We start from the raw sequence: 24934 nt of genomic DNA, 5'->3' as shown, positions 1-24934 counted from the left end.
CTTACACAGAAGCATCGGCATAAAAGAAACATGTAAATAAAACAAAACAAAGCGCCTTCCAGAAAACAACATGGAGAATGTCTACTTTTAGCCACCACCAGTTGCGCCGTGGAAGCCTCGTTAAAGGTCAGTCTGGAGCGGAGGATTCGCCGCGAGCTTCGGACGAACGTACCTCTTACCCGTCTGATCCACGCCGCATCGCCTGGCAACCTAACGACGTTGTTCTCCGCCCGCTCGCCCGCATTCGCCTTTATCGATTGGCCCCGGAACTCCGACGCGCGCGCTGCACCCTGGTAAGGGTTTCTGTCCGCCATTCCTGTTTTTTCAACGCCTATTTGCCGAAGGGTTCGCCGTTCTGATTCCTTCATCATAAGAAGGGTTCCGAAGAACATCTTTGTCACCGTTTGCTTTTTGCCACCTGGGTAAGCTTGGTGTTTCCTTCTGTTGCTTTGGTGTTGTCGCTGGCTGAGCATTCCTGCCCACGGTTGGGTGCTGTGTACGGGTGTCGATGTAGGTCCCGGAGGATGCAGGTTTGGAGGTGACGTATGTTAGGGTTCGTCAGGCGCTGAGAGGGCAGTGAACGTGGGCATGAAGGTTAAACATACCGAATATTTGGTCTGGTTTTAAACTTGCAGGAGACCCTGATTCAACGCGGCTTCTAAATGTCGAAAATGTCATTTAAAACGAAGCTTTAGTTATTTCAGCAAAATATAACGTATGTTTCGGGCATGTAAGAAAGAAATAAGACATCTGAGATCCCTATTTGTGACGTTATAACGGCTCGTTGCATTTCTATTTAAGACATTTTTGTTTTGTATGCAGTTTCCTAAGACTGAAAGTTTTCGAAATATTGGTGGTGTCGACGGCCGTACTTCGCATGATACACGCCTGTATGGGAGGACCTGTCTTGATTGTACATGCGTGATGTTTTTCTGTAGGGTCAGTGCTAACGAATTGTTTAAACATTTATACAATGCGTAATAAATATGTCTTTGATTGTAGACATGCAATATCTTCTTGTGGGTAGGTTACCTTGGACTTTGAGACTATCCTAGATGGAAACCCTGCATGCGCCCTGTTCTACATGAATAATCTAATAACTAGTGCAATTATAACATTATTTTTTATGTGCAATAAAAAAAGGCGTAATAAAAATGATAAAGTTTTGTTGTTTGGATTTTATAATAAGTTGTTTCGTCTTATCTTAATGCTGACGGAGAGCGAGTGAGATGTGTACGAGGCAGTAGACAATAACGTAAACGATTACCAACGAATCAACTGTTGTTATACCAGTTATGGCAAGCATACTTAGCTTCAAGTACCAACATAAATTGAGTAAAAAATCTTGGTTCGGTGAAAGCAGATGCTGTATATAGGTTTTCATGTGCACCAAATCTTCAAATGCTTCAGAATTTCCCAGGGAAACGGCAACCATGGCACATATCAAAGCCACCCTCGGACTGCTGCTAGTCTACGCCGCGACCAAAAGCTTCGCCATGGGCCCGCCATCGTACGACAGAGGCATCGAGGGGCTCACAGATGGCTTCCTAAAGCAAGTAATGTCGAGGATTCACGGAAGTGGTTTGGACCTGTCCGATGGATCTCTGGAGTTCATGGACCGCAACACCGTGGAGCCCCCTCCAGACGTTTACCCTAGGGACCCCAGCTACAGCAGACATCAAGGACGCTACCGCAAGGAAGGACAACAGCAGGACATCCTTGGAGGACCGTCCCTCAGGGATCAAGAGTATCTTCAGCACAGTTCACTTTGGGGACATCAGTATGTTGCTGGTGAGTGGACAGCTAGGGAGCCCTTGATTAAATCAGACTTGCAGACGTACAACACTAAACTCTAAAGCTATCTGTGCATCTGTTTTCTGCACATAAATCAGAGTGATCTACAGGGTCGACCACTGCGATCTACAGAGCTGCCCGATGAATGACTATGTGAAAAAACAAATTGATTTCTTACATAATTTGAGCAAGCGGCACGTCAATCTCAGTCTTCTTGCGGGAATGCTGCTCTGTGCTTCCATGTCTTTTCACATCTCGGCATTAGTTGGATGATCCTGTAGGTTGAAGTAATTAGGCTGTTAAAATGTTGTTATTACAATTGATTTTATCCAGACATCCGGCTTTAATGTTGTCCCGTTGGACAAGGAGGTGGTTGGTGAGCACCTGAACTGCCGCTACTACATCGTATACACCAGTGGACCTTTCTTTTGCTAAATATTCTACATGAATTTTAAGTTTGATCTGACCATGAGTTTTTACTTAATACCAAAGATCTTCTATATAATAAATAAAAAGGGTCACCTATGCTTTTAGTCAACACCCATTGAAGCACAGAAATAGAGTGATGGTGGCACCATCGAAACCATGAAGATTCTGGGCCTTAAAGTAGCCAAATAGATGCCAGTTTGTCTCCCCGTTGTGTGGACAATTTTAGATTTTGTTCTACTTCATAAACCTAAAACGTTAGGCTTGAATTTAATATGGCGCCTGAAAATGCATAGTTCAAAATACTTTTTTGACACGAGTTTACTTCGAAATAAAATAAAAAAAAACAAGTTTCACTACCACGTGAGTGAGCGTTAGTTCGTCTTGTACGCGTTAGTGAAAAAAGTAACCGATTGCATTACAATCGCCCTATTACAAAGTAACCAATTGCAGTCATCAATTACTGCATCACAAAAGTAGTTATAAAGTATCAGAAAGTAATTTATTACATTTTACGTTAATTTTTTACGTTACTTTTTTATTTTTACGTTACTTTTTATTACAAAATCAAAAACGCATGCACATGTTCAAAGTGATTGCGTTTTGTTTCTTTTTGTCATTCAAGCATTCTTAGAAAGGTTTTGTAAGTAGCAATAGAGTGCAGGCGAGCTGTTAAATAGTCAACATCTTGCAGACCTTAATATTTATTTATTGTTCCCCATCTCAAGGACTACAAGATGTTGATGTTAAAGGAGTGCTCCGTCGTTTTTTTTATAGTGCCAAATTTGCTGAACACAGCAACAGACATGGCTCAAACAGTCCCCCAAATATTGGGCCAAAATAAATTTTTTTTCGCGAAAATATTGAATTTACAATTTTGGTCATCAGCGTGTTTTTTTTTTTTTAAGTCAAAGTCTCTATTGGCAACAGTGAAAAAGTGACATTACAATAACTTCAGTAATATACAGACTAGCTATGCGAATTCTAAGAAGAAGAATGGAAGAATGGGCAGCAAGAAATCAGATTCTGGGGGAGCTTCAGAACGGCTTCAGGAGGGATAGACGACTATATGATAACTTATTCGTAATCACACAGTGCATAGAGATAGCAATGACAAGTCAAAGGCAATTATGGATATCATTTTTAGACATCAAAGGGGCATATGATAATGTAAATCAGGAAAAACTCTGGAACCAAAAGAAGAAGCATGCGCTAGCGGGAAACATAGTTAAGTTTCTAGAACGGGTTTATACGGAAAATAGAGTTATTATAACATGGGAAGCCGAAACTGCAAGACCAGCAGCAATAAAAAGAGGACTTAGACAGGGTTGCCCATTGTCTCCCCTGCTCTTTATGATATACCTCAGTGAGATGGAAAAAAGATTAGAGCAGCGCAATCTAGCTTTTGACCTCACTTACATGAAGGAAGGACATAACGTAAATCAAGCATTGCCAGGGTTACTGTATGCGGACGACATTGTACTCGTATCAGAAAGTCGTGGGACAAAACAGGAACTGATTAGGCTTTGCGGCAGAGATGGGGACAGTTTAGAACTAAAAATCAGTAGGGACAAGTCGGGTTTAATAGTTTTCAATGACGAGAAGGGGGAACCCCTGGAGATACAGGAAGCACCGATAGAACACGTAGAAAAGTACAAATATCTTGGAGTATGGTTTAGTAAGGGAAGAAAGTATCTAAAGACCATGCAGATATTGTTAACAAGAAGGGGAAACGAGATTCAGCTATTATAAAACACAGGTCACTATGTAACTATAATATATATGAAGTCGATAGGGGTGTATGAAAGGGAGTCGTGGTGCCAGGACTGTCATTTGGGAATGCGGTATTGCGTATGAGGTCAGAAATCCGGGCAGGTTTAGGGATACAGCAAAGGAGTGTGGGTAGGTTGGCATTGGGGGCACATGGGAATACACCAAATGATGGAGTACAGGGGGATATGGGTTGGGCATCCTTCCAGAGTAGAGAAAGGATCAGTAAAGTAATATTTGGAAAAAAGTCTAGCTGAAATTGAGGATACACGCGTGGGCAGCGAAAGTGTACAAGTATTTATATATGAAAAGTCTAAACACTAAGTGGACAAACCGAAACCCGGAAGCTGAGATCTAAATATGTTCAACGAGATGAGGCCGATCAGAGTATATCAATAAAAAAGGGAGTAAAGGAAACAAAGAGGAAATTGCGGGAAGTGAGAATGCAGGGGAAATCAGCTTTAACAATATACTGGGCACTAGAACAAGAAATAAAGAAGGAACAATTGTATGATCATTCATTGGGGAGCTCATTACTGTTTGAAGCTAGAACGGGGGTGTTAAGGACGAAAATTTAGAGGGCTAAATTCGAGGAAATTGACGCTCTATGCAACATATGCCACCGCGAAAGGGAAACAATAGAACATGTAATTTTAAGGTACACGGGGCTTCGTCCCACCCTCTTAGGGGGATGACTACAGATTTCGAGGGGGCACTGGGATTTGCAGACATGGATGGAGGAATGGATAGGGAAAGAATTACGGTAACTAAGAAAAGACTGGAAGATTGGTGGAAAAAAATCTAGGTAGGGGTAAAAATACAAATAAAAATAAGCAATAGAAACACTTTAAAAAGGGGAGGGTGTTGTGTTAGAACAAAATTTGTACAAATTTAAACAAAAAGAAGGAATAACGAAATGCTAGGCTAGGTGGCGCAAACTGCCACCTGTTAATAAGGGTATAGCCATTTCCATACATCCATCCATTCTCTCTGGAAGGCAGGGTTTCACTCTTTTGACTGTAGGTTTTTCTCCCAACTGATTGCAAGCAGTTTCATAGTGCCAAATGAATGCTTTGTTAGGTCGCTCCTGCACACGCGCAGCAGCACGAAACAAATGCTCGGCCTAGTAAATTTTAAGACTGCCCGCTGGACCTGCAAGCCCGCTTTCACTTGACGTCACCGCGCTAAAAAGCGCGGGTGTATTTGATTGTGGCCAATAACAACATTTTCACCTGCCGATTTCACAACAGCATATCTGAATTTCGCGATACTAAATAGCACACCGGATAGGGTAAACGCCGGTGATCCCCAAAATATAGTTAGGTGGAATATTGCGATGCTTTGCTGCGCTGCGTGGATGCAAGAAAAACGTACTTGATAAACTTAAAACTAAAACAGAGGATAGAAGAAAGACAAAATAAATGAAGGGCGCAGCACAGCAGTTTGCGCGCTGCGTCGTTCAGGTAATTTACATACAAGAAGGGCGCATATCCTCTTTTCGCTCTAATATCCTTTGTTATAGTTTTAATTTTATCAGATGCCTTTTTCTTGCATCTACGCAGCGCAGCAAACCATCACAATGTCCAACCAACTAGCCCACATCCAAGCATTATTAGTAGTTGGGTAGCTAAAAAGTTCGCCGGAGTACCCTTTTAAGCTTTAGCAGCAGTTGTCGTTCGATGTTCTCACCAAGAGAGAGCACGTGACTTTCTTCGCGGGAGCATTACAACCAAAATAAGCTATCGTCACCTCCTTATAATTATAGAAAGAAAGAAAGAAAGAAAGAAAGAAAGAAAGAGAGATAAGAATGAATAAACCATCACATGCCGGACTAGTGAAAATCCCTATCCAGTAACCAAAAAATCGTAGATGAGATAACATTATGTTCAAAGAACGCTCTATAAAAACACACGCTGGTGAACTCTTTCGAGATTGAATTGAGGGGGGGGGGGGGGGGGGGGGGGCCTTGTCGTGGCTATATGAGGTCAGTGCAAAACACAGTCGCCATGCCGCTGCAAACCAGGATCGTAACAACCAGTACACACGAAACAAGGCACTCTTCTTTAGCGGCCTAGGGGTAAAGAAAAGTGTCCAACGTTGGTGCAGCATAAACAATTGACCCAGGGGCAGAAAGAGCGATTTTTTTACTTAGAAAAACTGAACTCAATAGTTTTAGCCCTTTCAGAAATATTTAATTCATTAGAGCAAAAAGTTATTGAATTACAACGAGTGTTTCCGCAGAAATGAAGTAATTGCAGCGTTAAAACGTTAACATAACATGTAATTGACTACGAATAATCACTTATTTATAATTCGTTATGTACAAGTCTGGCTCGTTCTAAATGCGGGATGGGATTTCAAATTACAGTGTAGCTTTGTTGTGTCATATTTTAAGAATCGCAGCAATAACACGTTTTCTAAGCTTACAAAGCAGTGATTAATTGTACCTTCTTTAGTTTCATATAATACGTACCGAATTTGTCGAATTATCCATCAGGTAAAGGCAAGGCACACACTTTTTAAAAAACAAGTAATAAGAATTAGAGACACACACACACACACGCACCAATATGATGAACCTGCCACAATACCCAATCACACAGGTTCGCGTGCACTTCACAGTTTCGTTTCAGTTAAAACTACGCTAGTGTATTGATATATTATGAAATACAGTCACACTCTTCTTGGTGATTCAAATCACTCCCCGTAAAGAAATTCGGTACAAATATACTTGGATACTTCAGATGCCTGAAATTCATGCTAGTAACGTAAACACTGGAATCCCTTTTTGCTGGGTCATGAGTAACAGGGCGTCCCTCTTTACCACAAGTTTCTCAGTACTCATTAGTCAAGCAGCTAGGCCACTAAAGCATCAAACCTATGCACGCAGGTGGTGCGGGCGAAGGCTACCAGCGCCTAAAGCCCGACGGCAGTGGCAAGAATATTCAAGTCGTCAAGACCGACGCAGTTCTCCCAGCTTACTGCAACCCACCTAACCCTTGCCCCAAGGGATACACAGGTAAGACGTCACAACGGTAGGTTCAGCTCTTGCAAAATATACCACACTCCATGAGAGCAATAGTGTTGATCTTAGATCTGTTGGAACAACAACTGGTAAAACGCACTGTGATCAGCTTTTATATTGTTTTTAAATGGTATTTTTTGTTTAATGTTTAAATATCGATAGACTCAGAAACATAGCCCCCGAACTGATTTCGACAAAATAAAAAAAAAGGATATGAAAAATTTTCTTTTTATAAAAATTGAAAAAAAAAATGTTTGCGTAAAATACTTGTTTTATCCACGCAGCCTTTGTTCACAGACTTGCGTGGGGTGACGTGACCCCTATTTATGGGCATCGTTTGCGACCGGCGAGGAGGTGCCTAAAGCATTTAACGTAGAAGTTTGGGCTAGTTGGTAAGTGGGCATGATAAAAACAAAACAGCGCAAAGACAAGCACGAAGTAGAAGAAACCACAGGACACAGCGCTGACTTTCAACTGAAGATTTATTCGTGTAGGCGTCTGTAATAAATAGCAAACATGCCACCCCAAAAATATCAAGGAAAAAATACAAAAGATATATAATATGTCACGTTTTCTATACAACACTGTCACTGCTTTGCCCTCATCGTTCACGTGATATTGCGCGTTTGGATCCTGATAGTGTTAGTGCCCCGTCACTCGTACTTTCGGATAAGGAGCGGCAGTGTTAATTACTCCATTTTTTACTCATATCTAAGCGTTCAGCTTAAATAAATTGCCGAAATTCTTCTCCCGTATATCTAAAACCGTATGTTATTTTTTAAACCTTCTTGGAACCTACCATTTGAATACCTGCATCCTAAGGAATATTTGATACGCAGTATACGTGTCATTATATCGTTTTCGAGCATGCAATCCGCTTACCACATTATGGAGCCGCCCTTGCTGCGCATGCCTGCTCCTCCTATTTTAAATACAGAGCGGAACACTATAAGCGGTTTTCACGAGCTCTGATAAGATACGACAGTGACAGGGCCGGTAGTGTCATTTACCAGTGTACTGTATATTAAAAAACGACCAAACAAAATGTAGAAATATTTCACTCACTCTCTGCGCTTGGCTTCTATTTCCTGAAAATGCGAAAATATTGTTCGTATCTTCGTCATTTATATAGGTTTATCGAGGAACATATGGCCTTTGCTTAGAATATTTTAAAAAGTCGGTCACACAAAAGAAGAACCCTTTGAGGTAAAAAAGATCTAACATCTCACAAGCAAGTTTTATATATCTGAATCGGAACCTGGATCGCGTCAAAACGTTCAACGAGTCGGGACATTCGTCCGTATCAGAAAATTCAACGCGTCAAAACGTCTAACGAGTCAAAACATCCACGAATGAATGTTTTTTACTCGATGGATGTTTTGGTGCGTTGGATGTTCTGACTCGGAATCCCCATCGCTCAGACCACCCTTCAAGATCGCCATGCGATTCACAACTAGTTAAAGGCTGCGCGCTCTAGATCCTGGAGGCTCTGAAAGAAAACCCAACCGGATCCTCCATGTTCCCATTGCACGTCACAGCACACGTGAATCGAAGGACGGTGTAAGCGTTGAGAGTGGTTTCGAGGCGCCCAAAACAACAATCGTTTTACTTTCTTTTTTTTTTTTTCTAAACAATTAACGCGTGTAGGCAAGATTTGTTTTCAGTTCTTTAATCCAGTCGTTACAGGGGACAACTACCAAAATTATTTGACCGAATTCCAACCATTGTTGCACGGTCCCTTTTAGCTTTATTCTGTGTTGACCAGGAACGCAGCTCTTACTGAGCTGTCTGCGAGGCTTATCTTTCTTCAAGAACACCTCTTACCTCGTTTTCTTCTCTTATCAATACCGGTAAGTTTTCCTAGTATTCGGGTCACGCGCATGTCCCTCGGATGGGGGCAGGGGATTTCTCGGCAGATGATTACCATTTTTTTTTTTGTCTGACACCGAGGAGCGGCGGAGAAAAGCTCACCGCAAAACCGGCAAATGCAGAGAAAAGCTCACCGATTTTTTTTGCATTTTTTCTTAGCTTACAAACTGTGCGTCAGACGTGGAAATTTAACGGAATTAAAATTCGTCACTTAAAAAAAACTTCTCTTTTTTGTAATATTTTTCAAGTTCATTGGGCATATTTACTAATTTTTCAGAAATTAGTAATCACCCATTTTGTATATTAATGGTGCCGGAAGTATAAAATCAGAACGTGGGACACCCGTAAAAAAGACAAGTTATTGACAACTTGTTGTTGAAAGCTTTGTTTAATGATCGATGGAATAGAAAAAGGGGGCGCGATATGAAATAAAAGTTCTAAAGAATATAGGTGGGTGGCCTTAGTCCGGGGCTCTAACTGCAGTGAGGGCTTCGACTGCTCTTCCTACAAGCATGGGTTGCTTGTCGGCAACGTCGCTTCGCAGTCCTGCTTCCCACTCCTCTTTCGAAGGTTCTTCAATTGGTGTAAGGCCGGGTATGACAGTGTGCCATCGGTAGTTCTGTCAGATAAAAAGGTTTTTTTTTTTGCTAGCTAATATGAATAGCGGTGTGTGAACCGTTTAAACTCCGGAGATTGTGTGGTTCCTGATAGATAGGTAGATGTTTGTTCATGTAATCTGTGTCGGCTACGTTGTGTTCTTTCTGTTGTTTTACTAATAAAACTTTAGTTTGCGAGAACAGATTTGTCTTGGCGTATTTGTTGTCGTCACTCCGCTTTCGTCGTTTCATCGATTCGCCCAATTCACTACCTTACAGAAGTCTAGTTCTTATATAGGTCACGAGTAACAACGGTGACAGTGTACAGCTCTGAAGGTCATGGGTGGCTCGCCGTAGAAGGGCACTATCACACAAAGGCAACGTGTGGAAACACGATGCACTAACGGCCAGAAAATGTGCATGTCCGTAGAAGAAAGAAACCTATATGTCCGACTGACCGTTCTATTCTGTTTTCAAAAGTTAACAAAAGCTTCAAAGAGATTTTCGGGCACCGCGCTGTTGCGCACGGACTTCCGAATTTTCGGCATTTACAGTTTTGCTTTTTAGGTTTTTGGCAGACATTGTCAAGTTTTCGAAATTTTTCCTATTCTTCAAGTTCATAAAGTTTTCAGTTAGGCTTCCGTTGCCTAGAGAGCAAACCACAGAAAACACCCGCCCGCAGTTATTTATTTGGGAGCAATTTATACCCAATAAGCTTAACAAATATTACAAAAAATTGACATTTTATTTTTTTAGAAAGTTGACGAATTTTAGTGATAATAAATTGATATATTTTACGAATGATCTGACAGCATCCAACGAAAATAAGTAGAAAAAAAATCGGTGAGCCTTTCTTCGCATACGCTCCATGACCAGTTAGTTTTTCTCCGGGGAGCTTTTTTCCGGGATGCGACACCGAGAATAGGCACCGAAAAATATCCAACCTCTGGTAAAAAATAAACCCCGATCAAACAGCCCTAATCTTAGACGATGAAATAAGCCCAGAAAATGTCGGAACCCTTTGTATAGATAAACGAGCTTGCCAACCGGAACTGGGGGCAGTTCGCATTCTGTTCTGTTCTGTTTTCTGAAGAGCCGAGCTTCTGTGCATAAGCCGAATATGACATATGCTTGTGCATGTGCCATGCACATGCGCGCACCTGATGCGGACAAATGCGTTTTTGAACAGGGTTGTATTCACTGGACACCATATTTGAGGACGATGTTTGGAGCGCATGCTCAGTACGAGCTCACAAATAATAGGCTGCTAAGACCGGCAATTCTGATGGTATGGAGCGCACGTTGCAAAATAACTTTGGAGGGTCGCCATCAGCACGCGCTCAGCAATCGCGCACACAGCTATGGCCGCCAGAGAATACTTCCCTATTGGCGAAGTGCGCGACCGAAAGCGTCGCTGTGGTCGGCTTTCCACGATTGGCCGAACGCTGACTATGACGTCAGAAAAGGATTTCTCATGGACAGAAATAAGAGGAATGAAAGAACTTTAATTTTGACGGTGTTGGCAGTGTTCCTTTGAGAGCGCAATGATTTCAAGCTTCCACCATGCTATTTACAAACACCATCGAACTTGTTGTTTGCAAGGTAATGACATCACAAGGGGGAACCGTAGGAGGGCGCCACTAAAACATCTCGCGCTAATATATAGCTTGCACTGACGTCCCATCAGCCGCCATTGTGATGGCCTTGCTGCCAACGAGGTTATAAATACTAGGAGTATGGTGCCTGGATCGCGTCTTTGACTGGTGTGTTTAGCGTCCTATGCCGCCCATACATCAAAAGTGGTCCCGATGTGGCAACAAATGACGCGAGTGTCATGCTGTTGCCTGTCGCGATCCTGGCGGTTGGCCGTAGAAATGCTGGCGAAAAGCACGAACGAACGCGAGTGTCGCTGTCGTCACGGCGTCCCTTTAGACGTCCCAAATCCGGCTGCTAGAGCTACCGTGAACTGTCACAGTGGAAAGCGACCTGCAGCAGAACAGGCATCTGCTACATACACCACAGCTGTTGGGACGCCGCCAGGGTCGCGACCGGCGACAGCATGACACTTTTTTGACGTCATCAGGCGGAAATCGAGGGACCACTTTTTTGGCCGCGGTAAACACACCAGTCGGAGACGCGTTCCAGGCACCATACTAGGAGTGGGCACGTTGCAATATTTGTGAAGCCTAGTTATAAAAAAGTTTAAACGATTTTGTGGCCCACGTGACCATAGATTTCTCTGGCAACTGGTGCGCGTGACACGTCACGTGCGAGATGGATAGTTGATTGTAGAAGGATTCCTTGCAGGGTTGCGCGCGCTCCGTCCGGTAGGTTTTAGCAGATCGAAGGCAAGACGTAAGTAAGCGAGGAAGTAAGCGGTTGAGGCGGATCACGAGCAGACGACACACCGCTGCTGGTACACGGGACGATCAGGGCAATTGCCGCAATCGCAACGGAGAAAACGAAAGCCTGGCGTCGCCGGGACGCTAATTTACCCCGGCTCTGGGATGGGCGCTTGCAGCGTGGTTGGCGGCAGCAACCGGACTGCCTTTTCTTTAGCGGGGGTTACCTTTCACCGGTAAGCCCTGGACGTATTACACACACATAGTTTTACGATAACAGGAGTTGATCAACAATTCTCTTAGATTTCCGATGGTCGCCGAACTACGGAAACGATGGATTTCGGCCGTTGGTCGCGGCGGTGGCTGGACCCCATCAAAGTGGAGCGTGGTGTGCTGTGTGCACTTCCAGTAGTCAATAAAACGTCTCCCAACCTCGAGTCAAGTTGAGCTGGTTTAATTTGTCACGACCGCAATAAAACGTCGCAGTGGACGACCTGCATAGCGGCCGCAAGGGGGGATCGGTGGCCGAGTGCTCTAGCGCACACCAGCTCGGAGCACGTGGAGCGAAAGCTCGCGCTGCAGAACCCAGGGATCCTGGGTTCGAGCAATACCACCTAGAAGACAAGGCCTGCGCATGACGTTTCGTTAGTAGATCCCCGACCCGCCCCAAGCGGCAAACACCCCGAAGCTTGACGAGAGTATATATGGGCCGCTTCAGAACTACGGCTGCGTTCCAAATCTTACCCAAATGGACCCGAGTTACTCTGACGGGTCGTGTCACGTGACAAGACAGATATTGAAAAATGCTGGACGCGGGTAGGTTTTAGAACGCCAAGGTATGAACACCTTATCCTGGAGTAAGATCGAGTAAATTTTGGAACACGGCCAACTACGTCGCATTCACTTGCGGCCACAGCTGCGTGCGCGTCTTCTGAGCGCGAGCTGATAGTGAGGTTGCAGGTCATTTGTAACGTGCATGCGAACACTCCCTCGGCCAGAAGCGCCGGCTAGCACGCGCTCCTGGCTTTGGGACGAGCATTTCTCGAGCGTGTGCTCGTTCTGCCGAAGAACGCTTCAAAGCAGCCACCTCGAGCTCTCGTGCTTCTGGCATTGGCTGCGTTCTCTGCTTAGGAATGAACGGAGTATGAACAGCGCCCTCAAAAATGGCGTCCAGTGCCAGCGTTCAGCGCCCAGCGGAGGGCTTTGCGGCACTTCGCACGGCAGTAAGGCACTTTCACTTATGCATTTGACGCTCCACGTGAACGTCTAACTTCATCGTATGCTATAGCAAAAGACACTCGACATGAGCATCTGTTTCATTATCTGCTACACAAACCACTGAAGCAGTCAATGGAGCAGACGATGTTGCAGACGATGTAGCAGACGATGTTGCTCATCCGGGCTAGCTAGGGGGCGCTGAGGGGATCTACTAGTGATGACGTTTAGAGGAGGAAACGCGCAGGCCTTGTGTTCTAGGTGGTATTGGTTCGAGCCCCACCCCTGCCCGTTTCGATCTGGATGAGCATCGTACCGGCGTGCGGTCGTGTATCACTACTGCGTGATGCACGTTAAAGACCCCAGGCTAGCGGCTTCACCGCACTGGCTAAATTGCTCATCTACAGCTGGGAGACTCGTCGCCCTGTGAGGCAGACCAAGTTCTAGGCTGTATAAACACACACACAACCCAATTTTTAGCGGCCGCAACGAAAAGAAAATGCGAAACGTATTGTAGTGTGACATAACGTGATAGCGAGGAGAGCGCAGCTATCATTTGCAGTTGAGCGCGAAAATCATCGCCGTAAAAATGCGTAAGTATTCGACCAACTTTTCGGGTTGACATAGTTACGCAATCATGCGTGTATATAATTTATTCTTGCATTGGCTACTGTAGTAAATAGTGGCCAGGAGATAAAAGAATACTCCCCACAGATGCACGGTACATTACCCAAAACAGGACAACAGGCAATCGTTACGGCGCTGACGTTCCACCTTGAATACTATCGTTTACAGGATGGTAACGCTCTATAGAAAACACAATGCATTTACTTTACAGTTCAGGGTACATAACGAAGCGCAGCAGCCGTAGAATCGGTCGGCTGGGCGCGGGCCACAGTTTCTATTTTTGATGACTGAAAAATAAAAGCCTCCAGCACCACGCTCCCTGTTACCTGCAACCATCAACCACGCGACGGTCACGTGCTGTGGTCACGCTGGCCCGACAAGTGAGGAGGGTAAGGAGAAAAATGAGAAAGAGGGGAATCAACAAGGGAGCATGGCTTGTAGAGGCTACGCGGCTGACGTCATGACCCCTCCTACCCTTCTAAGCTCCCTGCTTGCTGCTGAGCGTGCGCCTTCCGCTGCACGGGCTTTGCACTTTTCCCGGCATGAAGTGGCGTGACGTCATCACGAGGTGGTGACGTCACCTGCGAGCCATGCGAGGACTAAGTCTCTCCTTATCTGGTGGAACATTAAAGTTGTTATCTATCTATCTATATGAGCTGAACGCAAGGCAGGGTCAACGGAACTCGAAAGCGACCGGGAATGACTCTATCTCGCACGACCTAATTATCCCTGTGATCTATAAAAAGATTGCAGCTTCGCCCTATCAGAAAAGTTAAGAACCCACTGACAAGAAACGAATCACAGTCATTGTTTTGCACTACCTCTTGGAACCTGTCGACGACCGTGGTCTTTGTTTGAAGTGTACAAGTAGTTTTACGCATGAAAACTACACGGTGTTTCTGACCGCTATTGAAACGTAAAAAAGGTTCGTGTAAATAGACGAATGAACAGAACACGTTAAATTTTTTTAGATATGTGTCTTTGAGTGGGTGCGATTATCATACTAACGTTTTATACTCGCGAGATTCATCAAACGAAGTTTATGCTTGAAAAGTCCTGTTTTATGGCGAATTCCACTGGTGGTTTGGAGCGCGCCGGGATCGACTTTCCTGGGGCCGGAGAGAGCCTATTTCACTGGGCGATCGGGATCGAGACGGACGTGTTCCACTGGTCGTTTTGGATTAGCTCCCGCTCCAGATCTCGATCTGAATCTGAAAAAAGTCACCCCGACGATTCGGCGGATTCAACCGGAAGCCAGCCGGGCCAGCCCTCGGCGTATACACGTGACTTCCTTTCTCGCGGGGCACCTCGCCTGATCGCGCCCATCTCGCCTCAGAGGAATTCGTAATGGCCGCTTGCTTACCCCTTGGCTCGACACCCGGTTTGTTTTTTCCAAGAAGAAGATTTTGCCGCGCTACGGGCATTCCCGCAATCTTTACTAGACGCTCCTCATACCTGCCGCTCGTGCGTCGAACACGCGCCGCGATTGCGAAAATGTCTTCGAAACGACCGGGGCGGCCGCGGAAAGGGGATTCCCGGGCAGGTGAATGACGGGAAGGCATCCGCCGATCCCAGAGCAGTGGTCATGTTCCACTGGGGAACCGTAGGTGGCGCGACCCCGTTCGGATCGTGTGCTCCATTCCGGATCTGGTCAACTGATCCCGGCGAGCTCGATAAAGCCAAGTGGAATTCGCCATTATTCTACGCAGAGAGCAGGGACAACACGATAAAAAAAAAAACACGTCTGATCAACGCGCTGCTGCTCACACATGGCGCTACACACGCTCGGATCAGCTGAAACTGCTTTCGAGTGTTCATTTCAACGAAGATTTTTGCACTTTTGCTTTATGTTGTGCAGTTATTTTTTTATTTATTTTACCTTAAGATTTATGTTTTTTTTTTTGGGGGGGGGGGGGGGGGGGGCGAAGCGGACGTTTATAAAACTTGAAGAAGATACATGCACCATATGAAGACGACACCTTTGTGAAAAAATTGTAAGGGTGCAGGCGAGCTGGTGGAAGTTAACCATAGTTTTGTTTAACCCGAGACTGGGGTATTTCGGAAAAGGGACGAGAAGAAAAGAGGCCACAAGGAGGCGACGTCGCCTCCTTGTGGCCTCTTTTCTTCTCGTCCCTTTTCCGAAATACCCCCGTCTCGGGTTAAACAAAACTATGGTTAACCTTTGTGAAAAGTTTTATTAGGTTCAGTTGAGCAGTTTATTTATACGAATTTGTTTACGAACCATATAATACTCTGAAACACCCCAGAACCGCAGTCTCGAAAATATGGTATCATATTCTTTGGAATGTGTGCATTACCAACGGACGCTAGAAATATAGGTGAGAAGACGACAAGGAAAAGATTTAAATGTAACAATATCTTTTTTTTTTCATTCATGCGAGTATAAATAAAATGAGGAGATGACAAAATCCTGCGAGTGAATTATAAACTACGAGAGTAGTAGAAAACAAGACATTTTTTACGCTAGATATTAGAATATATTTTATAAGACATTGACAAAATTTGTTTACCCAGGAGAGGTAATCTGCGCTAGGAAGCAGTATAAGGGGTGTTTGATGTTAAGTCGATCATATTAATTTTAATAAGAAGCCATAAAACGCACACCAATGCGGTCTGTGAAAGTGAGTTATATATATGGCCGGGCGGGCGCAATATAAGGGCTGATTGTTTTAAATAATTTTATTAGTGAAAATAAACAAAATCTTCAAACTAGAAACTTGCTGGACGTCATCAAAACCACAGAATCGGGTCATTTTTAGAAAGTCTGAAGCACTTGGGAAGTGCGGGGGTCTAACCCCCACTCTCCTCCTTCGTCTTCTCCCCTTCCCTCTCTCCCCCGGGCGATCACCGTCCACGCCATGCGAAACCACCTGCCCGCGTCGCGTGTCCTGTCCCTCGCCCCCACGAACGTCACAAGACCACGTGGTTCGACGTGACGAGGCCATGACTCTGACGGCAAGAGACCAATGTTACCTGACGTAACCGAAGTTTCGGTTTCGGTATCAGCTGATGTTTAAATTAAGATTACACAAATAATTTTCGACATTTCGCGAATCTGAAGACTTAGAGCTGTTTAGTCGTGCTTTGTGAAATGGCATCACATGTAAGCCTAAATTTTTCGGAATTGAGCGGAGTTGCCCTTTAAATTTAGAGGCACTAAATGGCGTGCCGCGGGGAAGAGCAAAGCCCTTCGGTACATGTGTTTAGTTTGGTGTCAGTAATTACTACAGTTTCCGATACTATAAGGGTGATGAAAATGTATTACACCCTTCGGTAACCATTAAACTTCCGTTGGCCGCCCTGTTTTATCAGCGGTTTTTGAAAGATATCGCTGTCTCTTTAGTCGCTTCTCTTCAGGTTTAGACGTATTTTGTCAGTTCGGCTTTGACTGCTGTACGAGAAATAATGGGCTGCCCAACTTGTGATTTGCGTCAGGGACGATTTGCGTGCAACGATTTGCTTCTTGTGAGGGTGTGTGTCTGTTGCCGATATTTATCGAAGACTGTGCACAGTTTGTAGAAAAGTGTTTCATGTCGCGCAGAAATATCTGTGAATGAATACCAAAGTTCAAGGAAGGACGCACAAATGTCGGCGACCAAAGAGGATTCGGACACCCGTCCATGTCGTACGACAAAAGAGGACAGTGAACGTGCACGCGAATCGATCTTGTCGGATATACGAAGGACAAAGGATGACGTAGTAAATCATTTGTAAATCAGCCTATGCAATAATTCATATAAACTTCGGTTTGGAAAAGTTTGTGCGAGGTGGATACTGAAAAAGTTTCTGCGTCAAATTTTTTTTTTATTACCCGCGTATTTTATATTGCTTCAACTCTGGTTCTTGCACTTGCGACTGCTTACGACCGCGTGCCTTAGAACCTCTTAAAATCTTTTACGACGACAGAAAACACTGGCGCCGTCTTTGGGTTGACCGTGGAGCACTTTCAGTTTTAGTACTTTTGTTTTGTTCGTGCATCGTTCTTTCTTTTTTGACTGGAAGCACTTTTAACGATGTTATAAACGAGCATTTCTCACAAATAGTACGCACATTTAATCTCTCAAACGCCGCAGAAAAAAAAAAAAAAATTGACCGCATCTCCACGCGGTGAATGATGTTGATTGGGGCGAAGCACTGGTGGTGCTTCTCTGCGTAGACGCTGAGCCGCAGCATGCCGAGCCTTTCGTTCGTTTTCATCCATGTCAGAAAGAGAATGTGTGGTATGAAACGTGGTTATATACGCATTTGAGCATTTGACCGCAGTGCCCTCTCGTCTATAAATGTTGAGCCAATGCATGCAAAGTTTAACGCGATTATATACGCATTTGACAGCAGTGCCCTCTTCTGTATAGACGTTGAGCGGCTACATGCAACGTTTCATCCATGACATCCGCAGCTCTTGAGTTACTTCTACATCTCAGAGCCCCCTACTCGTCCCGCAGTCGCGGCTGAGTGGTTAAGGCGATGGACTAGAAATCCATCGAGGTCTCCCCGCACAGGTTCGAATCCTGTCAACTGCGCAAACATTTTTTTTTATCATTCTTTTTTTGTACTCTACACGAGCACGTGAGCACGTGATCTCAAGAGCACGTGCATGAGCACCAGCAAGATCGATGTGAGCACGGACGCCGGACGGACAAGGCTACACCCTAAAAAACTTCGCCCCTAAAAAAAACAAAAAAACTTTGCTTTAGTGAAATGCAGTTCCAGGGTCATCTCACAGATGGCGCCAGCGTGCCAGCCTGTACTATCGTTGCAAGAGTTCACGAGAACTCGATCGTAAGGAAGGGCGAGCGTGTGAACGACAACCGTCGTGCAGGTGAGGACGGCTGCCTGGAGGAGTTCGAGAACACGGCGACCTTCAGCCGGGAGTACCAGTCTGCCCAGGACTGCATGTGCGACTCGGAGCACATGTTCGACTGCCCCGGCGCTACCCAGGAGAACGAGATCGACGCCCTGGCTCGCTCCATCCAGAACGAGGGACTGATGGAATCCACCCTGGACCGCATCGTGCAGCACATCGATCCAAACGTTCCCGTAATTTCATCTTCCTGGGATCTGGAACACACCCGTCGCCGGCAATCTAAGAAGTCGCGTGCATCTCATTATCGCTAAGCATCCAATCAGATTGCGGCATTAGCCGATAAGAAAATCTAAGGACCAATCACGAAGCAAGAAACGTGAACATAAAGTGATACTACTATCTTAGGATGTCGTTGACTATTCGCGGCAAGAAATATGGGTATCGCCACCTGGCGGAATTTTTCGCAATCCAAAGAGAGGATACATCAACTTTCTCAGCGGGTGCAAGCACGTGCAATGGCAAGCTTTTATGCCCTATGCAAATAAAAACATAATCGCGTGGGTAGCACGTGAACACTCCCCATAGGGAGACAAACAGCCGCGACTCCAGCGAGCTTGTCACCGCGAGTACGGCAGGGGTCTCAAACCCATTTGAGTGTGGGGGCCAGATGGGCCGATCACTAAAAGGCCGAGGGACCCAGTAAGGCGGGGGAGGGAGGAAGGGGGGGGGGGGGGAGGCAAGATATTTTACAGAGGGTAGTCCACGTGCCTTTAGGCTTCTTTTGTAAACTCACAGTTTTGACAGTGGTATATTCTTAGGTGTGATTTGTTTAAAAGAATACTGTGGCCTTTTACCTGATGCGATAGTAAGAATTAATATGGCAGCGTCCCACCATTGTGCTGGCTTTTTTTTAATATAGAGTTTGAGATCAAACACACTGCCGATCGTTCTCCTTGTTCAATTCCCTCGGAATAATACAGACTCAAGATGTTTATACAAAAAATAATATATATATATATATATATATATATATATATATATATATATATATATATATATATATATATATATATATATATATATATATCTGCTTGTAAGAGTTCCTGGTTTTCTGGCAATTTTTTCAAGGAACAGTCTGAGAAATTACTTGTTTATTAAATTGTGATACTTTCTGAATGCGAGAATCACGAGCTCGTAGCTTTATTTTTGGCAGTTGCTCCTGTTGACTGAGAATTCGTTCAGCCGTCATACGTCATAAGACCAGGGCTATACATACTGAGCGGATATGAATCGGTGACATGAGATCATCATGGCGCGTGCCATTTCTCGAGCACACAAGACATGGCAAAGAGGGGGGGGGGGGGGGGGTGAGGGGGAGGGGAGGGGTGGATGTCAGTGAGTTACTTGCGGGTCGCGGGCCGCGTGTTTGAGGCCGCGGCTATACGGCGAGCAAGCGCATCGAAACGCAAAGAGTGGCACACCAATCAACGGGCACCAAAGAGAACGCGCAGGAAACTCGCGATGACAAAGCAGTCAAGTACGCGCCGTCATTGGTTGAGGTTTCGGGGGGGGGGGGGGGGGGGGGGGGGGGGGGAGAAAAAGCGCGTTGTTGCGTTTAGCAGGTGAATAAACGTACGATATGCGCAAGGAACAGAACAGACAACAGTATAGCTGCCTTACAGACCCCGTGTGAACTGTCCCCATTTTGTATTGTTCCCACAGTCGCGGGTTGTTGTAAAAATATTTAGAATGTGTTATCCTTGCGCGACTGCTCTTGGTAACAAACCTGTTTGCTGAGCTAAGCTCCCAGTTTAGTGTCTTTGATAACACTGCGCAAGAGATGAAGTATGGTTCCGCTACCACCCAACTTTCAGCGCCATAGAAAGCTGTAACTTGCCGATGACATCTGTCCGATGTTCATTACACTGTACAACAAAAGTAAATAAATCAGCCAAACGTGCTTTACAGAATCATTTAACCACATAGGCTTCCGGAAAGCGGACCGATTCTATGAAAGTTTACGAAAAAAATGTGTGGCACGTGTGGCAATGCCGCCGTCAATAACGCAATGCTCCTGATATCCTCGTCATGACGAAGGTATCAGGGGCATTGAAGTGAGTGCACTTACTATCAGGGGGAGCGAGTGCACTCACTATCAGTGACATTGAAGTGAGTGGACTCTTTTCAAGTTTTCAGAGAACATTACCGTCATACTAACGCGAGATATTGATTGGACGACAGCGTCTAGCTGGGGATCACTTAGCGATTGCGTCCAATCGGTAGTTGATCTTTGGGCGAACTGCGTTGGGCCTTTCATATAAATGGAAGAGGCGATGCTGGCTGGCGCCAAAGAAATGTGAAAGGAATGAAAAAGTGTTCTAAAAATTCCTTAATTGCAAGACACCTCTTAAAGTGTGCTCACTTCCAACATAGGTCTACTAAATAAACTACGGTCTGGAGTTACGACACTTCTGCCGTATCTTTGCTTAAAATAATGATTCCCAGATATAAGAACCTTAATCTGAAATCGAGGAACACTCTTTTCCGTCTTCCGGAAATGTTAAAACAGCCCATGGCAAAGTAAAACGAGATCGCCTGACACCGAGTAGACTCAGGAAGCCCCATTAATTTTGTTGACTGCCACCAGTTGCGCCCACTCTGCACTGGGCAAAAAAATGGCGGCGCCCACGAGAAAATCGAGGAATGGGGATACGAAATAAACATAGCTTAGTATTAAGTAACTATGTATAGTATTAAGAAAAAACAGAAGAGGTCTTACCCGCAATAAAAAAAAAAAAGTGTCACTTTAATACCTGATCGGCATCATACGGCCATTTCTTTCGTTGGAAACAAATACCGCTAGTGGATCCACCTCCCCTGTTCTGTTTCTGTGACGTCACAAAAGTAGTACATCTGTACGCCGTTTTCCTACGGAAATTGAGGAGGGGGGGGGGGCTGTCCTGAAGTTTAAATGATGCATTAGACAGTATATGAGAAGAAATATAGACACTATACATTGATACCCCAGTGGCGGTGTTTGCCATAAATATAAATGACCTTTGCTCTTCGGATTTTCCGTATTCTTATCTAACAGGTGGAAGGTCAGCACAAGACGGTGATGGCCAAGAAGTTCTTCAATAATGAGGTACGTAGGATTTAAGGGGCGACAAATATTTGGGCGGGACTATGGGGCTGTTTGTACAGAGCGTGTGAATCCGAAAACTAAAAGTATGTTTTGTTTTTCTATTTGTTTCAGCATCGCGCACGATATTCAAAGCGATTCCAGCAAAAGACCAAGAAAAGCGTCAAACAATTAAGAAACTTGGTAAGTTAAAAAAAAAATATAGAAAGCCGTCTATATGGTGCTCGATTGAAGTTTTGTAAGGAAGTTTGCTTATTTATTTATTTAGTAATCATTTTAGATTTTACTGCAGAGAAGTTTAATTGCAGAGAATTTCAGCTTTCATTGCAGATAAGTGTGATTATGAGCAAGCCGTAATTAATTTTTCTGAATGACACAATGTGCAATCCATAACGGAGTAGTATACTGTATATGTTTCCAAGAAGAAAATTATTTAAAAAAAACGCAAAACGAAACTAAAAAAAATATGCCTGCCGAATAATGTTATATACCGAGGCAGATGTCAAGGCTCAAGCATAAATAAAAGGTTAGTGGTCTAGTTAACTCACGTTCTATAACTAACCTTTTAACCATATTATATCTGACATATTTCAATCGGAAATTTGCAGTCGGTTGTATAATATAGACAATATGACTTAATATATATAAAAAAAGTTACCTCTTGGCGAATTCCGGTAGCTGTGGCTGTGCGAGCGCAAGACAAAAGCTCGATTGGCATTGTGCGATTTTGTTTGAAATTTCTTAGTTGCAACGTTTGAGCACCGCCGCCTCACCCACGCCTTTTTGACCGCCCTAGCGACTTCGCAACAGTGACATCGCAAGCAAAATCGCACCGTGTGAATCGGGGGAAAGGCGGCAAATAGCCCAAAACTCAGAAAGAACACCGCCCCCGAAGGCGCGGGCCAGTGTGTCACACTGATCTGATTGTGTTTCGTCAATTATTAAAGAAACGTTCGGTTCTTGCTCTCGTACTGCAGCGCTATAAAATCTAAAATATTGAATAATTTGGTTGCACACTATAAAAAAAAAAAAAAAGGTAAATCGCAGTCGCACTTGTTTTGTTGGAGTAGACGCAGGTGTTGCCAAAGCGACCCGTACATCGCAAACCGTTTCAGTTGCAGCCGGTCGGACTCGACGCAACTGTGTGAATCGCCCTTTAAACATAACGACTGCGTAAGCGTTCTTTTTTTTTCTAGTGTGCTTCTTTTTTTTTTTTTTGGCACAAGTTTGGCTCTGAATTCTTTGGATGCAATGGCGGAAATCTGAGGGCTTATAGACCCCATCAAAAAATTACGCCCGCTTACGGTCGATCTGAAAATACTGCAGAAAAGCGTGCGCAAAAAAAAAAGAAAAAAAAAAAGAAAAAAAAACAACAAAAAAACACACACATGAAAATGGCAGGTTGATCGATTTGATACAGTCACTCGGAAGTGAGCATTATATCAGCAATAGAATTTCCAGCTAGTTAGCGTTTTTTGCGCACGGTACTTTGCAGTATCTTCAGATAGACCTTAGGAGGGCGCAATTTTTGAAGGGGTCTCTATAGGCCGTTGCTTTGTACTGGTCAGTTTCTATGTCCGTATCAAGGAAGCTCAAATTAATCGAGGAAGAATTATGAGGTGATTCAAGAACAAGCTCCTCTTTGCCATTGACTTGCGAATGCAATGGTGCCCGAGTATATACAGTTTCATGACCGCCATTTGTTTGTTGGAAGTGAAACCCCTTTTTGAGCCACAAGATGACACATAATTTCGGAAAGTGTGCATAAAAGGATTTCAGTATATGACGAATATAAGAATTCAATTAGACCCATAAAACTCGATTTTTGCAGGGACAAAGAGCATGATGTTTCAATAGATCATTTTCAAAAGGCCATCAAGGAACATTGGCGGTCGCCATTGCTTGAACACGAAACACGTGACTGGATCCGAGTTTTCGCAGAACACTGACAAAGCACTCGTGTCTAATACATGCTTGGAATACGTGATCGAGCAATGGCGGACAGGCGATGGTGTGGACTAAAGAAAAGGGTCTATTTGCCCGTCGTCCCTGCACACATCGCATCTTCGAGATCAAGTGGTATTAGGGAGTTTTCGCAAATGGTTTTCGCCGTCGCGAAACGCTGCGGAGAGCTTAGCGGAGGGGGAAGTGCGTCCTACGAGAACTCCCTATTAGGGAGCTCTACGAAAACTCCCTATTACCAACTTTGCCGTTCGCTAAGATCCTTCTATACTACTCCGTGATTTGGTGCCTCGTGTTCTGCGGGAAAGCTAACTTTACAAACCACCCTTTTTTTTAGAATGCATGGTTGACTACGCCACATTAAAGATGATACATTTTTTCCAGGGGACCAACCCGTACCTGCAAGGAGAGAAGCTCCCGGTCGTGGCCAAGAAGGCTCCTCTGTCTCCTCGCATGTGACGCGATCGGTACGTGATAATCATGTAACACTTAATGTCTGCCTTGTACAATACGCCGCTCTAACAAATGTATTAATATCATGTTACGCTTCGTCAGAACTTCGCTAGAGAATGTATTCTACAGTGTTCCCGGACAATAAAACTTATTTATTGTTGATGTCAGTTTTTTTTTTCTTTTACAGCGTCAGCTGTTAGTGGCTCGTTCCCCGGTTTCTCGGCGGTGTGAGCGTAAACTAAAAGTTTCCCCGTTAAATTTGGCGGGAAACTTGATGTCACGTGACCTGACGTCACGGGACCTGCAGACAAATTCAGGTTCTCCCCTTAATTTAACAAAACAAATTGACGCCCCGTGACCAGAGTTGGCCAGAGATACTCTAAATAGTGTTTGGAAATACCAATACTTGGGTACATGACGAGGACAGCTCAAATACTGATACTGAAGGACACCCGTAGAAAAGCATCGCTCTACAAATCAGAAATACATTTGAAAATGATAAAAGTGTTCGCAAATACAAATATAGACGCTTTCAGGCAACATTTCATGGGCGCCGCAATCTTGACGTCACGTGACCCTGCCGCCATAGCCGCCCTTCAGTTTCTCGCCGTTCCTCCGGGTTGCGTGCTGCACCGGCCACTCCCGGAGCTTTGTTTTCGCGTTCTTTTACGTTCTGCATTAAAATTGTGTGTTTTCTTTCGGTCTTATCGATATTTCGGGTTTTCATTTAATCATTTAATATCTATATTTCAACATAGCTCTTGTATTTTCTTATTTATGAAATGTGATCGGACAGCGAATGTATCGACGATACAAGATTATGGCTTCAGAGACCATGAAGTTCATCCCATTCTAACCTTTTTGTCGCTAATAAAGGGCAGTCAACAC

The 24934-nt window shown here is 44.4% G+C and overlaps 1 protein-coding gene across 1 annotated transcript; it reads left to right on the top strand.

Annotated features, from left to right (window-relative positions):
* The first annotated feature begins 260 nt into the window (after positions 1 to 260).
* On the top strand, positions 261 to 24208 carry LOC8035269. Its single transcript, XM_040223112.3, has 7 exons — positions 261 to 293; positions 1411 to 1791; positions 6881 to 7009; positions 18505 to 18722; positions 21584 to 21634; positions 21746 to 21814; positions 23978 to 24208. Exons 2-7 carry the CDS (start codon positions 1434 to 1436, stop codon positions 24050 to 24052), a joined length of 900 nt encoding a protein of 299 aa, XP_040079046.1. The 5' UTR covers positions 261 to 293; positions 1411 to 1433; the 3' UTR covers positions 24053 to 24208.
* The last annotated feature ends 726 nt before the right edge of the window (positions 24209 to 24934 follow it).

The sequence above is a fragment of the Ixodes scapularis genome, unplaced genomic scaffold, assembly GCF_016920785.2.
Source record: "Ixodes scapularis isolate PalLabHiFi unplaced genomic scaffold, ASM1692078v2 PGA_scaffold4__175_contigs__length_147842914, whole genome shotgun sequence".
Classification (NCBI taxonomy): domain Eukaryota; kingdom Metazoa; phylum Arthropoda; class Arachnida; order Ixodida; family Ixodidae; genus Ixodes; species Ixodes scapularis.
This window is presented reverse-complemented; position numbering and strand designations above follow the sequence as displayed.

Coding starts and splice junctions, on each gene's coding strand:
- LOC8035269 (XM_040223112.3), top strand. CDS start 1,434: ATGGCACATATCAAAGCCACCCTCGGACTGCTGCTAGTCTACGCCGCG. Junction 7,010..18,504: donor TTGCCCCAAGGGATACACAG/GTAAGACGTCAC, acceptor ACCGTCGTGCAG/GTGAGGACGGCTGCCTGGAG. Junction 21,815..23,977: donor TCAAACAATTAAGAAACTTG/GTAAGTTAAAAA, acceptor CATTTTTTCCAG/GGGACCAACCCGTACCTGCA.